Raw genomic sequence first — 20,461 nt, 5'->3', positions numbered from 1 at the left:
GGACACTTGGCCCAGCAGATTAAGTATGGTACAATAAAGAAAACACACCTCCATCTCTACATTGTAGCTTTGTGTTTTCTGCAGTATGTCCTCTGCCTCTCTGAGTCGTTTGCTGAGCTGGGGAGAGTACTCAGTAGGCACCAACTCGCTGTCATAGGACTCTAAAATGGCACGCATTCCATCGCGCTCCTGGAACACAAATACATTCACATTAACATGACAAAATAAAAATTCTGTTGTATACTGAAATAAATTTCCATTCAGCCAAGAAAGAAGAAAGTTGTGACATTACCGAGTTTTGTGATATCAAAGATGTAATGTTTGAGCGTGAACAAACTGAGGACATCAAAGCTTTCTGATGTTTCTAATGATTTGTCTGTTACTTTTGTATGACTGTTTGGTGTGGTAATATGACCAGCAAATGACTGTGTATGTGAGAAACATGGTATGAGGCTGCTATGCCTTTCTTATCCAAGTTGTGACAAGAGAAGCTTGGGGTGTGGTTGTGCTCATTTGCATTTCTCCTCTTGAAAAAAATCAAGACAGAGGATACAGAAAAAGTCATGACAGAGAAATTTAAATTTTTTTTCACAAATGAAGTATATAATTTTATGTATCATCTCCCTTCTCCTAAATGGGATGAGGTAATAACACTATACTGTCCAGTAAATCAACACATCGAGCAGCTGACGGGGGATAAAACCCTCTTCAAGTCACCATCTTCACAAGAGTCACTCAGACTGACACGCTGTCTCAAAATAGCTCCTGAGTTTGTGTGTCTGTGCACTTATTTGTGAGTATAAGTTAATTTTTCATATGCATGTCCTGGTGCACTGCATTTTCAAAATAGCAAAATCAAAACTCTATGAGAGAAGTCACGCATTTGCCTGAACATATTAGAAAAATACAAATGTCAAAAGAAAGGAGTGTGCAGGACTGGAGCAAGAAGAGACTAAGTGGAAATGGTCTGTTATTTTCCATTCACATGCCACAGCAAAGCAGCAGAAGTGGGCCCTGTAACTACCTCTAAATCATCATACTGTCTTAACCAATGGTCCATTTCAGCCTCCTCAACCAGTCTGCACTCATCGACCACTGTGAACTATCAAAATCGCAACAAATGTAATGTTTGATTAAGATACTTGGGGAGAAAGTGAAAGCAATGCACAGAGTTGTCAACTAAACTGAAAGAAGGGGACACTTTTGTTTAATCATCTTGTCAAGTATAATCTTATGCAGCAACTTCAACTGCATTTGTAGTAATACCAGTTCTGGTTTATGTATTTGTGACACTGGGAATGATATTTAGCAATGAGCAAAGATAATTTTAGCTGACAGAACATTTTGGCTTACAGCAGTAATGAATGATTACGACATTCAGTTCACATTACACTGTAAATCTGTAGAGATTGCCAGGTACCATGGTGAGTGAGAACAATCTAATCTGTTTAAAACCTGGCAAACAGCCCATTTATTAATGCAAATTCACTGTCATTCAAGACTGTTAAAATGATGCATCCTCTCCCCTCCCTTCACTGCGCCAGTCCACTCTGTATTATAAAGCAAAGCAGGTGGCATTTTGTGGCAATCAAGCGTTTAATCAGCATCTCACAAACAGCCAGGCTGCTTAGGACCATGCTTGACTTTTGACGGTCATTGAAAACTCATCGGTCATTACTGGGGCTAATTTGGGAAAGCGTACGAAATTCAGACTCATGTCAGGCATCAAATACAAATAATTATCAGTCCAGATGTGTTAGACATGTTACATCTGTTGATTGCCAAGTAGTGTTGCCTTTTTAGAAAGGCTTAAAAGCATCTTTAAATGCCTGAATGTAAAATCCTTTTAATGGGCTGCAACTGTCCCGTCACATCAGCTCATACATTTGAATCTGAAAACAAACCACTATAACACTAATCAGATTCAGCCTATGGTTAGTCAGATCAAGGCACTGGGTCCATTAAAAAAAAAGAAACAAATAAATACTTAACTCAACATTATTTGTTTTGGCACCAGAGCGGTGTCATTTGTCATGCGACATTACACAGCTGCCTAATACATTTTGTAAGATCCTCTTTGGGAAGGAGAGAAGAAGGAAACAAACAAGAAGACAGAATAAACAGAAGTAAATACAAAAAGGTACAAATACATTTAGAGGTCAGTGTGTATGTGTTTGCTCTCAATACTAAGCAGCAGGCCCTTTGGCTGTTTACAGTCTATTAACGTGCAAAGAAATTCACTCAATCTTAATCAAAAATCTGTCAGCTCCTCTCTGATAAAAACTCTCAATTTAAAAACACACAAACAAACAGTGAGCAGTAGGGCAGAGTGATAAAACTATCATTACTCTTTTCATCATCTATATTTTTTTAAAAATTGCTTTTGTGTCAGCTGTTTTATCTAGTGCATGAAGCGGTGGCTGCGCCTCTAATGGGTCAGTGAGTCTGTCCCACAAAAGTATATGAGAAAAAAAATATGTGAGCAGGCCACCGGTAGCTTAAAGGAGACGCAGCCTTGTGGCAAAGACGGAGAGATTAATTCCACTGGAAAGAGAGAAAGAAGTCAATGTGTGCAAGAAATGAAATCTGTTTTCTTCTTCCCATCTTCCATTGCCTAACAGAAGCAGAGCAAGTTCCTTCTGCACCAGAATACAGTCATTCCCACAGGTGTAGACAAAGATCTGCATATTTTAGAGGTCCAACACTTAACTGATTAGCTGGGTAGTTGACTGATAGAAAATTAATTCACAACAATAAAATCTGCAATTTGTCAGTCACAAATACAATATAGTTTGCTGGTTCCGGTTTCCCAGCTGTTAGGATTTGTTGTATATTTTCATAGTAAAGCTGGCTGATATCGAATTATTTAAGATCCCTCCAGGCATGTTTGATGATAAAAATACTCTGCGCTGAATAACAATTTGTGTCAGATGCTTTTTTTTTAAAAAATCATTGGTTACCTGTTTAGACATTCTGCACATGACACGTGTGTCCTTCGTCACTGAAAAATATGGAGTCTATAAACGCGCAAACATCTTTCCATTACAAGTACAGGATATCAGATGTCTTCTAGATCTGTCAAAGCCCATTCTCAGTGTTTGTGCAGTGGCAGTTTACACATCATTTGTCTTCAACACCTATTCAACTCAGACTGGGTTCCTGACTAGTTGTGATGCCACAAATGATGTTTGCAAGTAAACATCTCAAATTCAGACTATATGTGTGTGTGTGTGTGTGTGTGTGTGTGTGTGTGTGTGTGTGTGTGTGTGTGTGTGTGTGTGTGTGTGTGTGTGTGTGTGTGTGTGTGTGTGTGTGTTTGTGAGCTCCGGGAAACTTTCAACTTTAAGCAGAGTAATCTGAGCAAAGTCAAACTCTGAAGATAGAGTACATCATTCTGTAGAGTGAAGGACAAACACCCAAGAGAAGCACCATTAACCACAATGTTTTTTAACAGAGGGACACTTTCCTCATTTTCTGGCAATTGCATTATACATTAAGTACCTGCATCAAATTGAGTTCTTAAAAATGGTACTGAAAGGTTACTTTTAGCCATAAAGTAACATCAATGAAAGCTGGCATAATTAGAAGGCATATTATTAAAATATTATTAAGAAAAAATAAAAACACTGGTTGGTTTAAGCCAGTGTTTCTCAAATAGTGGGGCGCGCCCCCCTGGGGGGGCGCAGAGGCATGTCAGGGGGGGCGCGGGCGACTGGGAGGAAAAGGTCCTTCAACGCGGAACTAATTAGCTGAATTATTGTTTTAACGTCGGCCTGTTTTTCGCCGCGTACAACAATACTGAAATTGTGCCGGCCCATAGACTGTATATGCCATAGATATAAAAATAAATATTAATAACAATGATCTTCTGTATATATCTATGGTATATGCACTGGCCGTTCAGACTCCGAAGTACAGACTCCTGAGAACGGGAGAACGCATCGTTAATGTGCAGTCGGAAAACCAGCGTACTCGATCACGTCACATACTCAGCTCATCTCCGCCGATTATTTTTTACCAGCAATGTCAAACATACGGCCTGTGGGCCAAAACCGGCTCACCAGACGGTCCATTTCGGCCCGTGGGACGACTTTACAAATGATAAAAATCACAACAACATTAACTGTAAATTGTAAATTTGTAAAACTAAATTTAAAATAATTTCTAGAACTTGACAAGTTGTTCTGATCATGAAGTAAAATACTAGATTGTTCAGTTCCAGATACCTGTGACTGAATGTTTTGTATTTTTGTAGATAAACTGTTATCTGGCAGTTACAATGCATGTGTAAATGATGAACTGAGGCATAATAGGCTACTGTTGAAATTGAACTTGTTTTCCTTAAGAAATTTCAGATTCATAATATTTTGTAAAAAGATAGTTCATTAAATGTGAACATTTTCAGAATGTACTTTTTTTTTTAACTAAAACAAAGGGGAAAAGTTGGAGTTTTGGTTATTTATAGGTTATTATGCTGTGATTTTACTGGTGGGGCCCACTGGAGATCAGATTGGGTTTATGTGGTCCCTGGACTAAAATGAGTTTGACACCCCTGATCTTTACTGTGAAAAACAACAAAATGGAATCAGATAAAATAGCACAGCCCTGCATATTCATGTTTTCACAGTTTATTTATATATACATATATATATATATATATATATATATATATATATATATATATATATATATATATATATATATATATATACATATATATATATATATATATATATATATATGTATATATATATATATATATATATATATATATATATATATATATATATATATATATATATATATATATATACATATATATATATATATATATACATACATACATATATATATACGCACGAAGTTATTGGGGGGGCACGAAAGTTTTTTGTCCTCTGAAGGGGGGCCCGACAGAAAAAATTTGAGAACCACTGGTTTAAGCCATGCCATATTTTATCTAATAGTATGCTCTAGTTTTCCTGGGAAAATACAAAGTAAATAAAATAAAAAAGAATAATAACCTACTAAATAAAGCTGGGCTCTTGGCGATATGGTTGGGTGAGAGGCAATAAAGTACTTCGACTAGGGTCGTGAAGGTAGTTCACCTTTATGAATATTTGGCTGTTTGGTAACAAAGCGTTAAGCAACTATGCCTGCATGAATAAACGGCTAAAATATTGAAAATCCCAGTGTTCAACTCTACCAGAAAGAGATATTTTTTTAAAAGACACTGTGACTGGATGACAAGCAAATTTTCCTAACACATATATAACAGTATAAATGCAGACACTGCCAAAAGCATTTCTCAACCAAACCATAATTAAAGCATGTCTTTAACCCTGCCTACTTACGGGTGTGTGTGATTTGTGTACTAAGAGACTGAGCATGATGACCAAGGGAATTACATACTGAGAAATCAATATCACAGGGAGGTCTAGTCAAGAACTGCAGAGCAGGGGAAAGCATAACAGATAGAGTCACATGACATCCATTGGCCAATTAGCATGTGAGAAGGGCAAAGGCGAGATTAGAGATTCTGTTCTGGCCTTGGGTCTCTAGTGATTTGACAAAGTGTTCAAAGAAAAAGCCTGGCATTGGGTGACTGTGGAAGAGTGATGTGCTGGTAGGAATACTTGCTGATGTATCTGTGTTTGAGTGTATGTGTTGCTTTGATCACCAGGTACCTTCGTTAACAACAGCACTCGCTTCTGTAGTCGACGGACGAGAGCATCCTGTGTCTCTCTCTTCTTCTGCTCCTCCAGAGTCTTGCTGCGCTGCTGGGTCAGCTCTGACCGAAGCTCAGACTGCGAGCACTCCACACTCCTCACTCTGACAGACCAGGATAAATGAATAGGTGGGAAGCAATTGTGTGCATGCATGTTAATAGCAGTGGTGCAAGAGGGCAGGGAGAGAGGGAATGAGTTGACTAGTGCTGAAGTTCCATACAATCTGAGAAAAGCAATTCATAGTCAATTTAGAATAATACTCCCTACAACTTACCTGACTGACCCCAAATAATTCCAAGACAAGTGTCCACAAACTATTTGCAGCAGAGAATTTCTGCCAGGTTTGATCAATAGGACAATAATTATACCACGGGGCAATTATTACACCACAAGCTCCCCTCGCCCATCCCCTCCCACACCCACCACTCTCCCATTCTGCTGTTTCTAATATTTCATAATGAGCCCAATACGCTGAGCAGAAGAGAAACGCTCGTTAGCTAATGAAAGCTTTCTTAGCTGGACTGAGCTGCAGCACGAATATACCAGAGCATGCGTGGAGCCCTCCCTACAGACATCACCTCTGTCTAAACAGGACAAGTTTAATTAGTGAATTCCCTCTCTGGCACGCACACACGCGCACACGCGCACACGCGCACACGCGCACACGCGCACACACACACACACACACACACACACACACACACACACACACACACACACACACACACACACACACACACACACACACACACACACACACACACACACACACACACACACACCAGTGGTTACTGTCAAGAGTGCTATCACAATCAGGACCAGTTTAATTAACTTTGTGACAATTAAGGACTTCTCAGAGATATGCTCTAATAGATACATGGGGGGAGAGAGGCATGCAGGCAGACAAAATGAGAGAAATAGGTCTGAAGGGAGAGAAAAGGATTTTGTGAGAAAGCTTGTGTTACCGGCTGTGGAGTGTGTAGTTCTGCTCTTTCAGAGCAATTTCTCTCTGCTGGATCTGAATCACCTCCCTGGACAGATCTTCTGGTTTCCTACAGACAGAAACAGCGCACAACAGTTAGCATACACATGTGCACACACACAGACACTCACAGACACACATAACGAAAAATCAATACGACTGAGAAAGCAGAAAGGACAGAATAGATGGAAACGACAGTGTTTCCATATTCTTTTGTTTGTTGGCCAGTAGGGAGCTGAGGAAATAAAATGACATGAGCAGCAGAGGGAGAGATGAGAGGAGGATAGTAGGCTAAATAGAGGTGACCGTTCTACAAAACAAACTCACTCCGTGGGAGAGACTGACAGGTTACGACACACAAACACAACAGTAAGATAACAAAGCAGTTGGTCACATATATTTCAGAGGCACTAAATGCCTGTAAGTATGGATCTGTGCAAAAACGATTACCATTATTTCTTTATCGCTCATGAAATGGGTATAAGGTAGGAGAATTTTCCCTCTAAAACCTTAGCTACCACTTTCAGGTTGAAATACACACCTATATCACATTATGTACAAAATGATCTATAACATTATGAGATGAAATGTTCAGGGCAATAAACTTGCAACATATACAGTTTAGTCAAACATCACTTTTCTTCCAATATAAATATCAAACATGTCAGAGACAGCATAAGACCTGATCTGGTGTTGCACTCAAACATTAGGCAATCTACTGAGTCTGCTGCCAATTAAGGCATATGGAAGGAAAAGGCTGTCAGCAGTTGAGGTTAACTTCAAGGTTGGAAAGCAGAAGTATGCCATGTGAAAGTTGGGTGGCGTGGATTTGAAACCACTTCCATTTTGCTAGGTAGACTTTTAAGTATGGAAATAATCTCATGACTAAAATATGAGTTTGTGAATCATATGATGGACTAATTATGCGAGTAGGTAATTCCACATTGCTTTTAGCACAGAAGGATTAACCACCTATCACTCATTAGCATTCTTGTTTGATAAATGACTTTGATGTGTAACGGACTACTAAACATGTTGACAATTATTATTGCTTTATTGTTTCAGAAAGCAACAACTAGACAGACGTAAACAGACTGCAGTTTATGATCATTTAGCATCAGAGCAAATTGAGGAAAATCTCTGACTGTCTTCTGTATAATGCAAGACAAATGGTTTTAACTTGGAAATCATAGGAACAGAGGATACAAAAAGAAAAGTCTAAATCCATGGGGAAGTGCATCAAGTATATCGGCATACTTTTCATTCATTCATTCATTCAAACCTTTATATATTCTCGAAAGGACATTGAGGTTTGCCTTATTTCCAATGCTGTCGAGATTATAGACACATTAAAACTACAGCACAATAAAACAAGTACAGAATAATCACTGTGAACAATAATCTCATCAGCGATAAGGTAGATAAAATAAAATCAGGTAAAACTGTTGCAATGGGAAACACAATTGTTGGAAATCAAAGTTCTGAACTCTGAAAGAGAAGGAAGAACATGATTTTTTAGAGAGTGTTGGAGGATGTTCCATGAGCTTGGAGCATCAAAAGAAAAAGCTGTTTTACCAAGTTCAGTACGTGCTCCAGGAACTTTAAGAAGTAACAGATCAGTACTAACACTTGAGGGGAATAGCATCATGATATGCATATAACATACACAAGCCAGCACATAAACACTTGCATTTCCGTGTGAACTACCAGCTCAAAAACACCATCTATGAGTCAGAACTTTTCTACAGTACAGACACACATGCAGCAAACTGTCTCAATTCTCTCTTTATCTGGTGAAAATGTTACTGAAAAGGAAAACCATTTCTGAAAAATCTTCCCATCCTTAAACAGCCTAATTTTAAAAAATATTTTCATTTTCCATTTCTGTCAATTTTTAATTGTCAACCAAATGGGGACACACATAAGCAGACACAATGTTATCAAACCATGTAACAGAGAGAAAGGAAATGACTAGTAGCAACCAGCCAACTGCTGGCAAATTCAAGCTGTGGCTTTGAGGCTTGTCTACTTCACCAGGCAGCAACACTGATTGCTGTTTGGGACGGTTCTCTTCTGTCCAAAACTTTTTTTTTCTGGGTAAAACAGCAAAATGGCTGGTAAAAAAAATCAAATCCTGCATTGCAGGAGCCAATCTCTTAAACTACAAGATGATGTGTTTACTCCTCATTAACAACTGCTCCGCTACACATTCTTTTCAGACCACTAATAGTCATCCTGAAATGCCTAGGAACAGAAAAAGTAACATTACGGAAACTAAAGTAAAACAATATATAAAGTATCAGTAGCTTGCAGTTATAAAAAATGACATTGTTGCCAACAAAATAAACAAACTAACACAAATGCATCTAAGTGTGTGTCACAACTCTGCAGCCCTCATGTGATATTTCATATTTAATGACAGAACAAGAAGCGCTCTAAACAGGCAGCTTTGTTTTGATGCCAGCATTAATTCTACATTATGTCATTGCAGTGTCATCAATTTCCCTTTCTTCTAAAACTTGCATATCACTTTTAACTACAAGGAAAGTATAATATAAATCAAAATTCAGTTTCATTTACTCTGATTTTTAAAGTTCCTCGTAAAAACTTTGACAATTATATGCCTGACGAGATTCAGCACAGTGAAATTATGAAATAATGACTGTTTAATAGCCTACAAGGCAATCACAATATCCCACTAATGCACAAATCCACATCAATACTCATTTTCACACAGCACTGTTGGACTGAGTGCAATAAAGGTGAACAAATTGCTCAATGAAACACACTTCTTTCCATTTGCCTCTACATCACAGGACTGTTTTGGGAAAATAACATCCTAACCTACCTGACAATTAATTTGGACATTTAGTCAACTGGAAAAACAGCTTAAAGCAGTTTCTAAATGTAGATTTGAAAGCTGCATTAAGCTTCACTTTTGATCAGTATGAACGTCACTTGGTATGGCTGCCCTTTTGCAGCTGTATGTGCATCATATTTATTTATTTTTTTAAATCAACTGCACTCAGGCAGCCAATGACTTGGAAGTCTGAACACCTGAATTTTGGGAACGGATTTTCAAATTTCAAGTCAATTTATCGAGGATGACAGCTGAGTTGGAGATTTTCAGAAAAATGATGGACAGCCCAACTAAATTACCGTGTATACTAAGAGAGGTTCGTATTACACTTCCTGATGCTCCCAAGTGTTTTAATGCCTGCAAACTTAACAAGTATCAGGTCCCGTAACACATTACATAACACTAAAACAAAGCCTCACACAAGGAAAGATTTCTAATTTTTTTGCAATTTATTAAGTGTTGGCATCTACCTTTTTCTCTTCACCCACTGGCAATGGGTAACAAATTTTATACATACCCTCATATACGCACACACGGTATAAAACAAAGTGGATATGCAGCGTGCATGTGGTTCATTAACCATTCTGTTTACTTCACAGCCACAGTTAATCACAAAGAAAATGGTGAGTGTACGTGCGTGCATGTGAGCATGCATGCATGCAATGAACAGGTCTGCAATGTTTATAATCTGTCAGATGTGCTCCATTGCTCACAAGGAAACATGCAATCATTCTCTCATTACCAGTTTTGAGTGAATGCATTGAGACACACTCAGCACACACACGCCTTCGTGTGTGTGCTGAGTGTACAAAACAAACAGACAACTATACACACTGGTGGAATCAATCCACAATGATGAGGCACATTTATTTGGAGTGACCACAGCTCCACCTAGTGGCAGCTCTTCATATTTCATTAAATATGTGAGCAAAAAAATGTAGGAAGCACCCTATATTCTGACCTTATGTTGAGTCCAGTGGATTGCCCAAGGTTTTCCCAGGCTTGGAGCTTCTCAGCCAGCCTCTAAGTATTGATAAAATAATAGGCAGAATGTCAAGTTAATGGAGAAGTTATGCCAAAATCCCAAGTGCAGAGGCCAATAAACACTAATATGTCCCCAATAAGGATGATGAAAACAACAAAAAAACAATTATACTATACCAGACAGTGTTCTATATTCAACAGTGTAAAAAGTTTTATTATGTCTTAGTGTAATTTATTATTAATATTACTATTTTAGCAATTATTGCTCACAATTGTGTATTGAAATGTCGTGAAAAAGTCAAACACCGAGGCATCATATTTTACAGTTGAACAAAAAATGAAAAAGAAAACAGTAAATCCTGAAAGCTAAACTTCACAGAAAAGCAAATTTTAAAAAAGCAACGATAAAAATACAAAAGATCCAAGTCACAACAAAGCCAAACTACATAAAGATGCAGGCTAAGATGCATTGTGCCAGTATGCCTACATATCAGCATATATAGTCCAATCACTTTGCCTGTCAATATTTTAGTTAGGCTTTAATGAATTATAAATTCACTTCTAATATCTCCATTCCTTGTTTGTAGTTGTCAAACAAGTTGTCGACAACTTTTGTCTCCCTCTTCTGCAAGTCAGTATAATTACACAAACACTGTTGACGCATGCTTATGACTTATGCCTGGCCATCCACTGCTTTCGTTTTCAGATCATAAGTCTTTCTCTGCACACCGAGTTTCTTTTCCATCTGGAATTTTACCTGCATGCTTCCTAGGGTTTTCCACAGGTTCCATATGCTATTCTCTGAGCTGCAATAGCCAATTCTATCTCCATTACTACAGTTACTCTTCTTTAACTGTAGAAATTTAAATTTAACAAATTTTCATTGATATGCAAAAGTCCTGTTCTCTAGCTTTAAGCTATTTGCATGTGAAAATTAATTTGCAAGTACAGAAAAAGGCACAAGTCACAACTGCGCACAGTTTACCTCCTTCTCCAGTTCCATATTAACCAACTCTTCTTTGGTTTTTTCCATCCTCTCCAGCTTCCTCCGTAATCCCTCCACCTCCTCTTTCAGCAGGCTGCAATTCTCTCTACTCTCCCTGGACAGAGCAAAGACAAAAAGCACAAAATTAACATGAAACTCAGTTTCTGGTGTAGTAATGGCATACTTTTGATACCTTGCCACATATAAACTAATGTTAATTTCAAAACTGTTTTCAAATGCAGTTACAGTGACTTCTTGCACAAGCAATGAACAGATATTGTGAATAATTGGGTTAATGATGTGTTAATATGGATAACACATTAACATTGACTGCAGTAAGCTGATTACACTTAAATTCCAGATAACACAGTTTCTCTCTAAAACTGAATCAGACAGAGAAAGCAAAGAAGAAAAAGAAGGAAAACATGATTCACGCCACTACTAAAGCTGCAAATTCAGCACTGAAATATAGCAGATAACAGCCAATAGATGTTACCATTGATGGAAGATTTTACTTTCTGACATGACAGAACTCGTCTCATTATGTTTCTTTTCATGCACATTTGCCTGATAATGGGCAATTCTTCAAGGATTGTCATGACCAAGCAGCAACTTACAGTATCTTCAGCAGGATACTTAAACCATTATCTTCAGAAAGCAGAGTTTGATGCATTAAATCGATGTTTTCATAAACAGAGTACTGCCAACAATGGATAACATTTAAGTGCAAACACACCAACTGTTGCATTTCTGCACTTAACCTGACAAGTAGTTAGTCTGTAAGTTAATATGTGGGCCAACTCCTTCCCACCTTATCTTTCAGTGTTTGTATGCACACTATGGCTTGACAGGATCCCGACTATGTGGAATGCATAAAATTGAACTGAACATATTTTGCATTGTTTTGACAATCTAGTGGCAATACCAACAAAGTCAGTTGTAAAGTTTTCTACTTTTTTTTAAGCTACGACGTTGCTCTAGGTTATAGCCATTAAAAAATACAGCATATCTATTGAAAGGTCCCAACCACAGAGAGTAAGGAGAAATTTCTTATCTTTAAATGCACCAAAAATTAAAAAATGTATTTGACCTGAGAAATACATTATCATCTCTGAGGCGCTTCAGTTCCTTTTCCAGATCTGGAACTTTGGCCACCTCTGACTTAACGGTCTTCACAATGGCAATATCTTGCTCCTGGAGGGCAAGACGCCTCTCCAACTCCTGCCAAAACAGAAAGTGAGAAATCAGCCAAAATTACTGCCAAGATTATATTCAGCAAACTACAAGAGCATTCAGTGCTCTTGATTTTTAACACATTTTACACATAGAAATTCCAACCAATAATGTACGATTTGAAAATGAGGTGAAAAGCAGTTTAAACAAAAAAGAAATCATATCCAAATATTGAAATGAAAAACTACACAAGTCCAAACCTTGTCTGAATTATCTTTGGAACAGGGGCTTTATATGCAACTCAGTGCAAAAATGGGAACACACAACCACTCACTGTCATTTTTCAACCAAGTAGTCATAGCTAGCTGCTCAGATGCTGCTACAATTCCCCCTCTACTTGATTTGGCTTTTCCAATTCATAATCAGCAATGTGAAATGAGAGCAACATGCAAAAAAACGTTCCTACTTTTGCTTGCTATCTTACACATCAGTTTATCAGGAACAGTCCTCGAGTGGTAAATACATAGAAGGCAGAGGATATTGGGTCGATAGCAGTAATAACGGATCTAAAAGAACCACAATGAAATAAGGAGTCCTACAAGCATTGATTCTGTCTATTAAACTGTCCATTCATCCATCCATCACACACTTTATCCTGCAGAGGGTTACAAGAGGCCATTTTTAGCCAAGAGGCGGAACCTACCCAAGACAAGTTGCCACAAAAAATATAGATAACCATCCACGTTTACACAATACCTACAGAGAAAAGATGTAAAGTCCACACAGAAAGTAGATTCAAACCCAGAAGCTTCTTGCTGTGACAGACAGCTGGTCCTCTGTGCTTACCTTGAGTCTAGGGCACTGAAAACTACCTTTTAGTGGCCACATCAAAGCTGCAACATAATCATCGTGTTCATGGCAGACAGATTGGTCCACCGTGCACAAACACTGTGACGTGAGATCAAACAGTGTCCAAAAGTAGCGTCAACTGTGTGTAAGCACAACATACCTTAATCTTGATTATGTGCTCCGAGCAAGAGGACTGGGCAGCTTGGAGACTTTGGCAAAGTTGGGAGACTTCCTGATACTTCCTGATTATAATGCCAATCGGACAGAAGTGTGCAGTCAGCATTTATTTGAAGTAGTACGGCTGAATATTCATTAGCATTAAACATAGCAAGTGTGTGGTAGTTGCTGTGTGTCTTCACCTGCGTTGTAAATCTAGCTGTTCCTGTAGCTCCTGGTTTTCCAGGGTTTGAGTAGAAATTGACGAGTCTCGATTTTGAATCGTCTGCTTCAGCTCTCTGATCTCATCCTTCAAAGAACTGATGGTCTGGGAAGAGATTACAGAAGTAAGCCAACATAAGCTAAAAGACATGACCAGAGTAGCAAACGAAGTCTATGCTAAAGTCTGTGTGTGTACCTGATTAGCTGTATTCAGTTTAGTATCTCGCTCCTCCAGTTTCTTGTTCAGACCCTCCAGGTTCTTATGAAGAGCACGATTTCCCTCCATCTGCTCTGACAGATTCTTAGTTGCTTCGGTCTCTCTCTCCTCCAACTTTTTTATTCGCCCTAGAAGTTCCTGATTCCGGTCTATCTCATGCTGTAACATGTACGGTTGAAAAGCAGATATTACTATTTGTTTCCTCTTGAAGTTTAGTTCATTTGGGGTTTTTTTTTTTCAGCCTCTGATTGATGTTGACTACACTTGACAGTAAGCATGAATGGTCTGCATACTGTAAGACAATGAGTTTGCATCATCATAATTGACCAAAATCTATACATTTTCTGATCATTTCTGACCATTTGACAAATACAACAGAAATGTGTAAAAAATTTCTAGTTATATTGTCAGTTGTGATCATTTTGCCGCTGGTGATTTTCCTTTGATGCTGGCTAAAATCTCCTTGGGGGCCACCGAAAATTCCTATACACAGGATTAACTTTGTTCATGTGGGATTCTCTAGGTGAGTTAGACCTGAATATAAACTGTGTGCAGTAATATACAGTTGCACAATATATTGTTTCAACATCAACATTGTGGTGTGCACATTAAGATACTAAAATCAGAGGAACACAACTTTTTGCTGCTTGACGATCAAAGAAAACTCCCAAGGTTCTCATTTACTATGAGTACTCTACAAGAGAAGTCTGAAACATATGTGGGTTTTTTTTTTCTTAAACTTTTTTCACAAGACATATAGTTTATTGACATGCAGGCTCCACATGTTCAGAGCAAAATGAGTGAGAAAACCATCAGATGTATGGAAATATATTTGCTACAGGACAGGTTATGTGGATGGAAAAACAACTATTAAACTAACAAAATCGTGAATCCCTAGTAGTACCTTAAAACTACAGCTCCTCGTCATTACCTTACATTGTACCGTATGATTGCTTAAAGACATGTGACCTGTACCTCCAAGTCTCGTGCGCTGTCAGAAGCTGCCTTCTCAAGTTCAAAACGAGCTCGCTTGTGACTCAGCTCCATCTGTTTCTTTTCCTGGTCCAACTGCAGGTACCGATTCTTAGACTGAACTCTCTCTGCTGCTTCCAAAAGCTGAAAGGAGGACAAGCAAGTGAGTGCATAGGCCAAATGTTGATGCTGCTTCTACTCAGCTAGCTGCGGATGCTGACAGTTTCTGCATACCTCCATGCTGCGTTTGTACTGACTCTGCAGGTTCCCACTCCCTGCTGGGTTCTCTGACAGCCGCTGTGGATTTTCAGAGCGGCTGATGAAGGAATTGAAGGACTTCAAGGTTGTTAACACAGTAGTGTCATCTTCCAAGTCCATTTTGAGAGTCACTGGCGATGCCGTGCACTAATGAAGCATCCATAGTGTGAGCAAGTGTCAGTGAAGTTATACTACAGTGTGGCAATGCAAACAGAAAGCATACAGTCATGAGTCTAGATTTAAGTTAGACAGACAGGTACCCGTTAGTACCAGTGGGAAACCTCTAAAAGTGCACTGTTTCAAAGCTCTACAACTGTGTAATAACTTGGCCCAGCTCAGATTTAGCACATTAACGTTATGAAAAGCAAATAAGTTACGTTAGCGGTTCACTACATGCATAACAGACAGCTAAGTGACATTAACTTCGTTCCCCCCAGCACAACTACCAAGATAAGTTATGCAAATTAACCTACCAGCTTACCAAAAGCTAACTTTGACGTTAGTCGCTACGTTTTTGCTCCTGTCTTAGAGTTTAAATGAGTTAGCTAAACTGTTGTGTCACCACAGGCTGATCACTTGGTAATTTAAACTGCTAGTGTTTCTACAGCTGTTCTCAACGTGATAGAGAGATAAAAACTTTTAAAAAGCGTTCGCGAAAGAGTCGACTGGGAGCGCACATCCTCACCTCAGAGCTATCTTGTCAGTAAAGAGGAGCAGGCTAGTCGCAGATAAGTTATCTCTGCTCTGCTAGCGTGTTAGCAGCTCGGCACTACTGCAGAAATCCCTCCAGTTTAGCTCAAATGAGATGCGTGTAGTATCGCGAGAATTGACTGCCTTTAAAACCAGCTTGGAGTTGTTTTACCGCCACTAACTGGACCGGAGGGTGAAACTGGAGGCTAATGACAGGACAAAAGAGAAGAGTATGTCTGCAGAGCCGGAAGCTGCACCAAGAGGGCTGCACGGAGAGGGCTGTTTGTTTTATAACGTTACAAACATTTATATCTATAAAGGTCAAGGAGTCATAGAGATAATTTACCTTTGTGTGTTTTTGTATTTACCTTTTATTTTTACTCAATGGTATTGTATGAAAAAAATATAAATATATATCTGCATCCAGAGTTGTCCGTGTGTACTGCCTCTTTCCAACCTTTCAGATTGTGCTGTTTGAGATCTTGACACCACAAAGGCCATTAAAGACGATTACATTATGATTTTACCTGATAATTACACAATTTGTCCAAATTCAAGTTAAGGAATTAAGCCCAGGCGTATTCATGGAACAGGTATAATCACCGCATCTGTATTAGGAACTTCATCAAACGGCAACCAACAATTTCCGGGCACTCAAAGAATACTTCACTTCCGTGTATCAGTGCACACCTCCTTCAGAATAAAAGCATGGCTTGAACCGAAATGAGTAAAGACGCATAAATTTCATGTTGCTTAACACAAGTCTCAGCAACCCAGTCATGATATTGTAATATTTGCTATTTGGGTGAATTAAACCTTTAAAATCTTAGGTAGTTTATGAAGTAGTACTTTGTGTGGAATACTCGATGTGGTCCTGAAAGTACAGCCTCCGGCTCTGTAGACAAACTGACCAGGGCCGAAATGGAAGTGGAATACTCCTTGAAAAAATCTTTTAAATTCTAAGAATATTTTGAGTGAAATCATAATTTCAAACTGTAAGTTCTGCATTTAAACCGTAAGTTGTGCACTACAGTGATCATCTACTGTGGTAAAATGCTCGAAATGTGCGACTGGAAGTGTGCGGCCCTCTCGGTGCAGCCTCCGGCTCTGCAGACACATATTATTGGGACAAAAAGAACCTCTACACCTCTTTTAGCTAAATAAGTTTCTTTATAATGTCATGGAATATCTTTCCTGCTGTTTCCCAGAATAGTCCTTGCAATGAAAAGTTGTGGTGTTTCTGACTGAAGAAAGTACAGGTGTAATCATCAGTCAGACACTGGACAGGTGTCAGGTTTATTTAAGCTGCTTTAAAGGCTCCCTCCTATTACTCTAGTCATGCAACAATAAAAACACTGTCATTTTGTGCACAATGTCAGGCTTATCTCAATAAAAAATGCACTGATAGCTCAGGATTCAACCAGAAAAGCTTTAATATTCAAAATGTCACCATATAAATAAACCTTGACGGTGTGTGGAACAGCTGCTCTATCAGATGTGAGGAACACAGAATATCATTTACAGTCAGGTTAGGAAATGTTAGTCTGCTACCACTGCTGTGCACATATGTAAATGCACATATTTTAAAGAAGCATTTATCATTTCTGCACTGTAAAACAACACAAAGGAATGTAGTCAAATCAACTCATCTTTCCTAGTTGACTCAATGCGAATACATTAGTTTTGCTCATTTCAAGTTAATTGAGCTTACAGTCTAATTTTTAGTTTCAGATATTTACTTTAGTTCTTAAGGCACTGTGGTTAAAATGATTACTTAAATGCATGAACAACTCAGAGTTCACTCAACTTATTAAATTTAGTTTATAAGAAACAAAAGTAGAATACACCATGTCAGAGGTTAGTGCTGAAATTCAGTCCCTAAGCCTGTAGACATTCATTTATTTTGCTATACCTGAGAACAACTTTTGATGCAGAGAAAGAGAGAAATTCTTTTGAACTTAACACTCAACACCCAAGAGCAGAGTAGCACCATGAGAGGTCAGAGCCATTGCCCTTGGTCACCAATATTTATGCAAGTAAAGAGCTTTGATTGAATGCTTTTATTCTTTTTCATGAGGGGATCAGAAGTTATTTTTTGGGCTTAATATGTATCTACACCCAGAGGGATAAAGTCAGAAAGAATGGGAAGGCTGATTGGTCATCACATCGATAAAGATCCCCAACAACATTATGACACCTTTAAAGGTGGGTTGAATAAGAGAAAGAGATATTAAGAAACATTTCAAAATGTGATAAATTATTCTGTTTTCAGTCCAGGACCTGTATGTACTTAGATGTGTATAAATTTACTCAGCTAAAAAATGTAGTTATCTAGTTTGTCCCACAGAGAGCAGCACTGCTCTCTTTTTCAGTGTTCATTTTACATAGTATGATCTGAGAAAGAAGTCTGGAGTGGACACACACAATAGGTCTGCTCTGGCACTAAGCCTAGTATTTATCCTCACACAAGTAGCAAGCTGTGACTGGCTCATCATTACTAGAATGTGTACGCATGAAGAGCACATATAGATTTGGTTCCTAGATAGCAGACTGATCTGGCACTGATGAAGTTCATTTGGCACTGGCATTAGGCATATGGTCCCAGTGTGGGACTGATTAAATGTGACAAGCAGAGCTGACTGTTGATGGCAGTCGTGCTATGGATGACATGAAATGAAACCATTTGGGTCATGATGTTAAGCATTCATATCCAACGATCCTCTGCTCCTCCCCTGTCCTTGATAAACAGCAGGGACTTACTTTCTTGTGAGTCCAGTTTACATCTACATAACTATTATATTCAATTGAAGAGATTCGTCCTCTGCATTTGACAGCCACGGTATAATACCTGAGGCCCAACTCAAAGTCTGTAACATACTGTGGTCTGAGATAATGGTCAGGATATTCATTATACAGTGCGCACATTCATTTCTTTCACTGTGGACTGAAAAAGCAAGATTCCAAGTGTCATGCCCTACACCTCCTCTGGTTAGTAGCAGCCTTTCCCTCTCCCTTTCCCTCTCCCTCCTTTCCATCTTGGGGGCATGAGCGAGATGTCTGTGGAATGTGTGCAGGTCTAGAAGCTCATTGGACAATCACCTGTTCGAGGACACCTGCAGTCATGTATGCTCTTGTCTGTGTTTGTTCCATGTCCAACCAGCATTCTCTTCTGGTACAATTTTCTGTCACTCCTTGGCTGCTTCCCTGCCTTCGTGGTCTCCCTCGAATGCTGCCGTGCCAACCCAAACCAGTTCCACCTCCAACCTGCCTCCTCACAGATTCCCTCCTACCTGTCGACGAGACCATTCCAGCCACGCCACACACCTCCTCTGCCCGGATTTCTAGTCTTGTTAGCAACTTTGTTAGTAGCTTTGCTTTCTAGCGTATGGTGTGTATATTTTGTATGCGTGCTTACTGTTGCGTGCTTACCTCACACAGTTACAAGTGTAGTGTTTTTGCGGTGACAGTGTCGAGTACTTTAATTGTAAATTCTTTGCATTCTGTTATCGCGCTGTGAGAGCATTCCTGACTCCTGGTTGGTTGCAGTCTTTCCTTGCTTGGTGGTACCAAGTCCTGGTTAGTCCAGCTGCTGGTATTCTGTAAAAGGTTCGATTTTGTAGATTAGCTGTTGTAGCCGGTTGTCCTGTTTTGGTTTCAGTAGAAGAGGAAATTAAAAAAAAAAAAACTCTAATCCGCAAACCTGTTTTAATTTTTTGGGCTTTTTCTATAATGATTTTTTGGTAAGATATTGAATAATTTGAACATTTATTGAAAAAAAAAGAAGTTTAAAGAGAAAACTTTAGCAGCATTGTTAACAACTTGTAGGCATTTCAAATGTGACCTCAACTACGAATTTCTTTTAGTTAGAGGTCAGAAGCCAAACCAATTGGTTACCACTAGTTTGTTCTTTAATCATGTGTTGTATTTTAAAGGTTTGACAGTTCCCATTGTGTAAAATCTTCATCTTCAAAGGAACTAAAGCTGTTAAATTAGTGTAGTGCAGTAGATAGTACAACATTTTCCTTTGAAATGTAGTGGAGTGGAAGCATGAATTGGAAAGTGTAGTACAAGTACCTCATAATGGTACTTAAATACATCATTTGAGTAAATGTACTTAGCTGCTTTTCAAGTCCTGCCTGTAGATGAGTGCTGACCAGCTTATATACCTCCAAAATACATACACATAATCCAACCAAATGTTATACACAAGCCATGCAGAGATTTTTTTTTCTGTTCAATATTTAATTGTCAGAAGCAGCTGTGCCATCTCATCATCTGTCAGTGCAGCTCAGTGATTGTGACAAGCTGAGACTAAGGTGGATGCAGAGAAAGAGAGAAACTCTTTTGAACTCAACACTCAACACCCAAGAGCAGAGTAGCAGCATGA

General features: G+C 38.8%; 1 protein-coding gene across 1 annotated transcript in view; it reads right to left on the bottom strand.

Moving 5' to 3' along the window:
• Nucleotides 1-16,224, bottom strand: part of mad1l1 (mitotic arrest deficient 1 like 1) — a 69,193-nt gene extending 52,969 nt beyond the window's left edge. The window contains exons 1-12 of the mRNA XM_023266781.3: nt 16,070-16,224; nt 15,361-15,531; nt 15,130-15,270; nt 14,134-14,313; nt 13,919-14,043; nt 13,720-13,801; nt 12,628-12,758; nt 11,538-11,652; nt 10,530-10,591; nt 6,692-6,778; nt 5,685-5,829; nt 49-189 (exon numbers count right to left, since the gene is read on the bottom strand). Coding sequence (XP_023122549.1) covers nt 49-189; nt 5,685-5,829; nt 6,692-6,778; nt 10,530-10,591; nt 11,538-11,652; nt 12,628-12,758; nt 13,720-13,801; nt 13,919-14,043; nt 14,134-14,313; nt 15,130-15,270; nt 15,361-15,504 — 1,353 coding nt within the window. The 5' untranslated portion in view covers nt 15,505-15,531; nt 16,070-16,224. The remainder of the gene's footprint in view (nt 1-48; nt 190-5,684; nt 5,830-6,691; nt 6,779-10,529; nt 10,592-11,537; nt 11,653-12,627; nt 12,759-13,719; nt 13,802-13,918; nt 14,044-14,133; nt 14,314-15,129; nt 15,271-15,360; nt 15,532-16,069) is intronic.
• Between the last annotated feature and the right edge of the window lie 4,237 nt (nt 16,225-20,461).

The sequence above is a fragment of the Amphiprion ocellaris genome, chromosome 4 (assembly GCF_022539595.1).
Source record: "Amphiprion ocellaris isolate individual 3 ecotype Okinawa chromosome 4, ASM2253959v1, whole genome shotgun sequence".
Taxonomy (NCBI): Eukaryota; Metazoa; Chordata; class Actinopteri; family Pomacentridae; genus Amphiprion; species Amphiprion ocellaris.
This window is presented reverse-complemented; position numbering and strand designations above follow the sequence as displayed.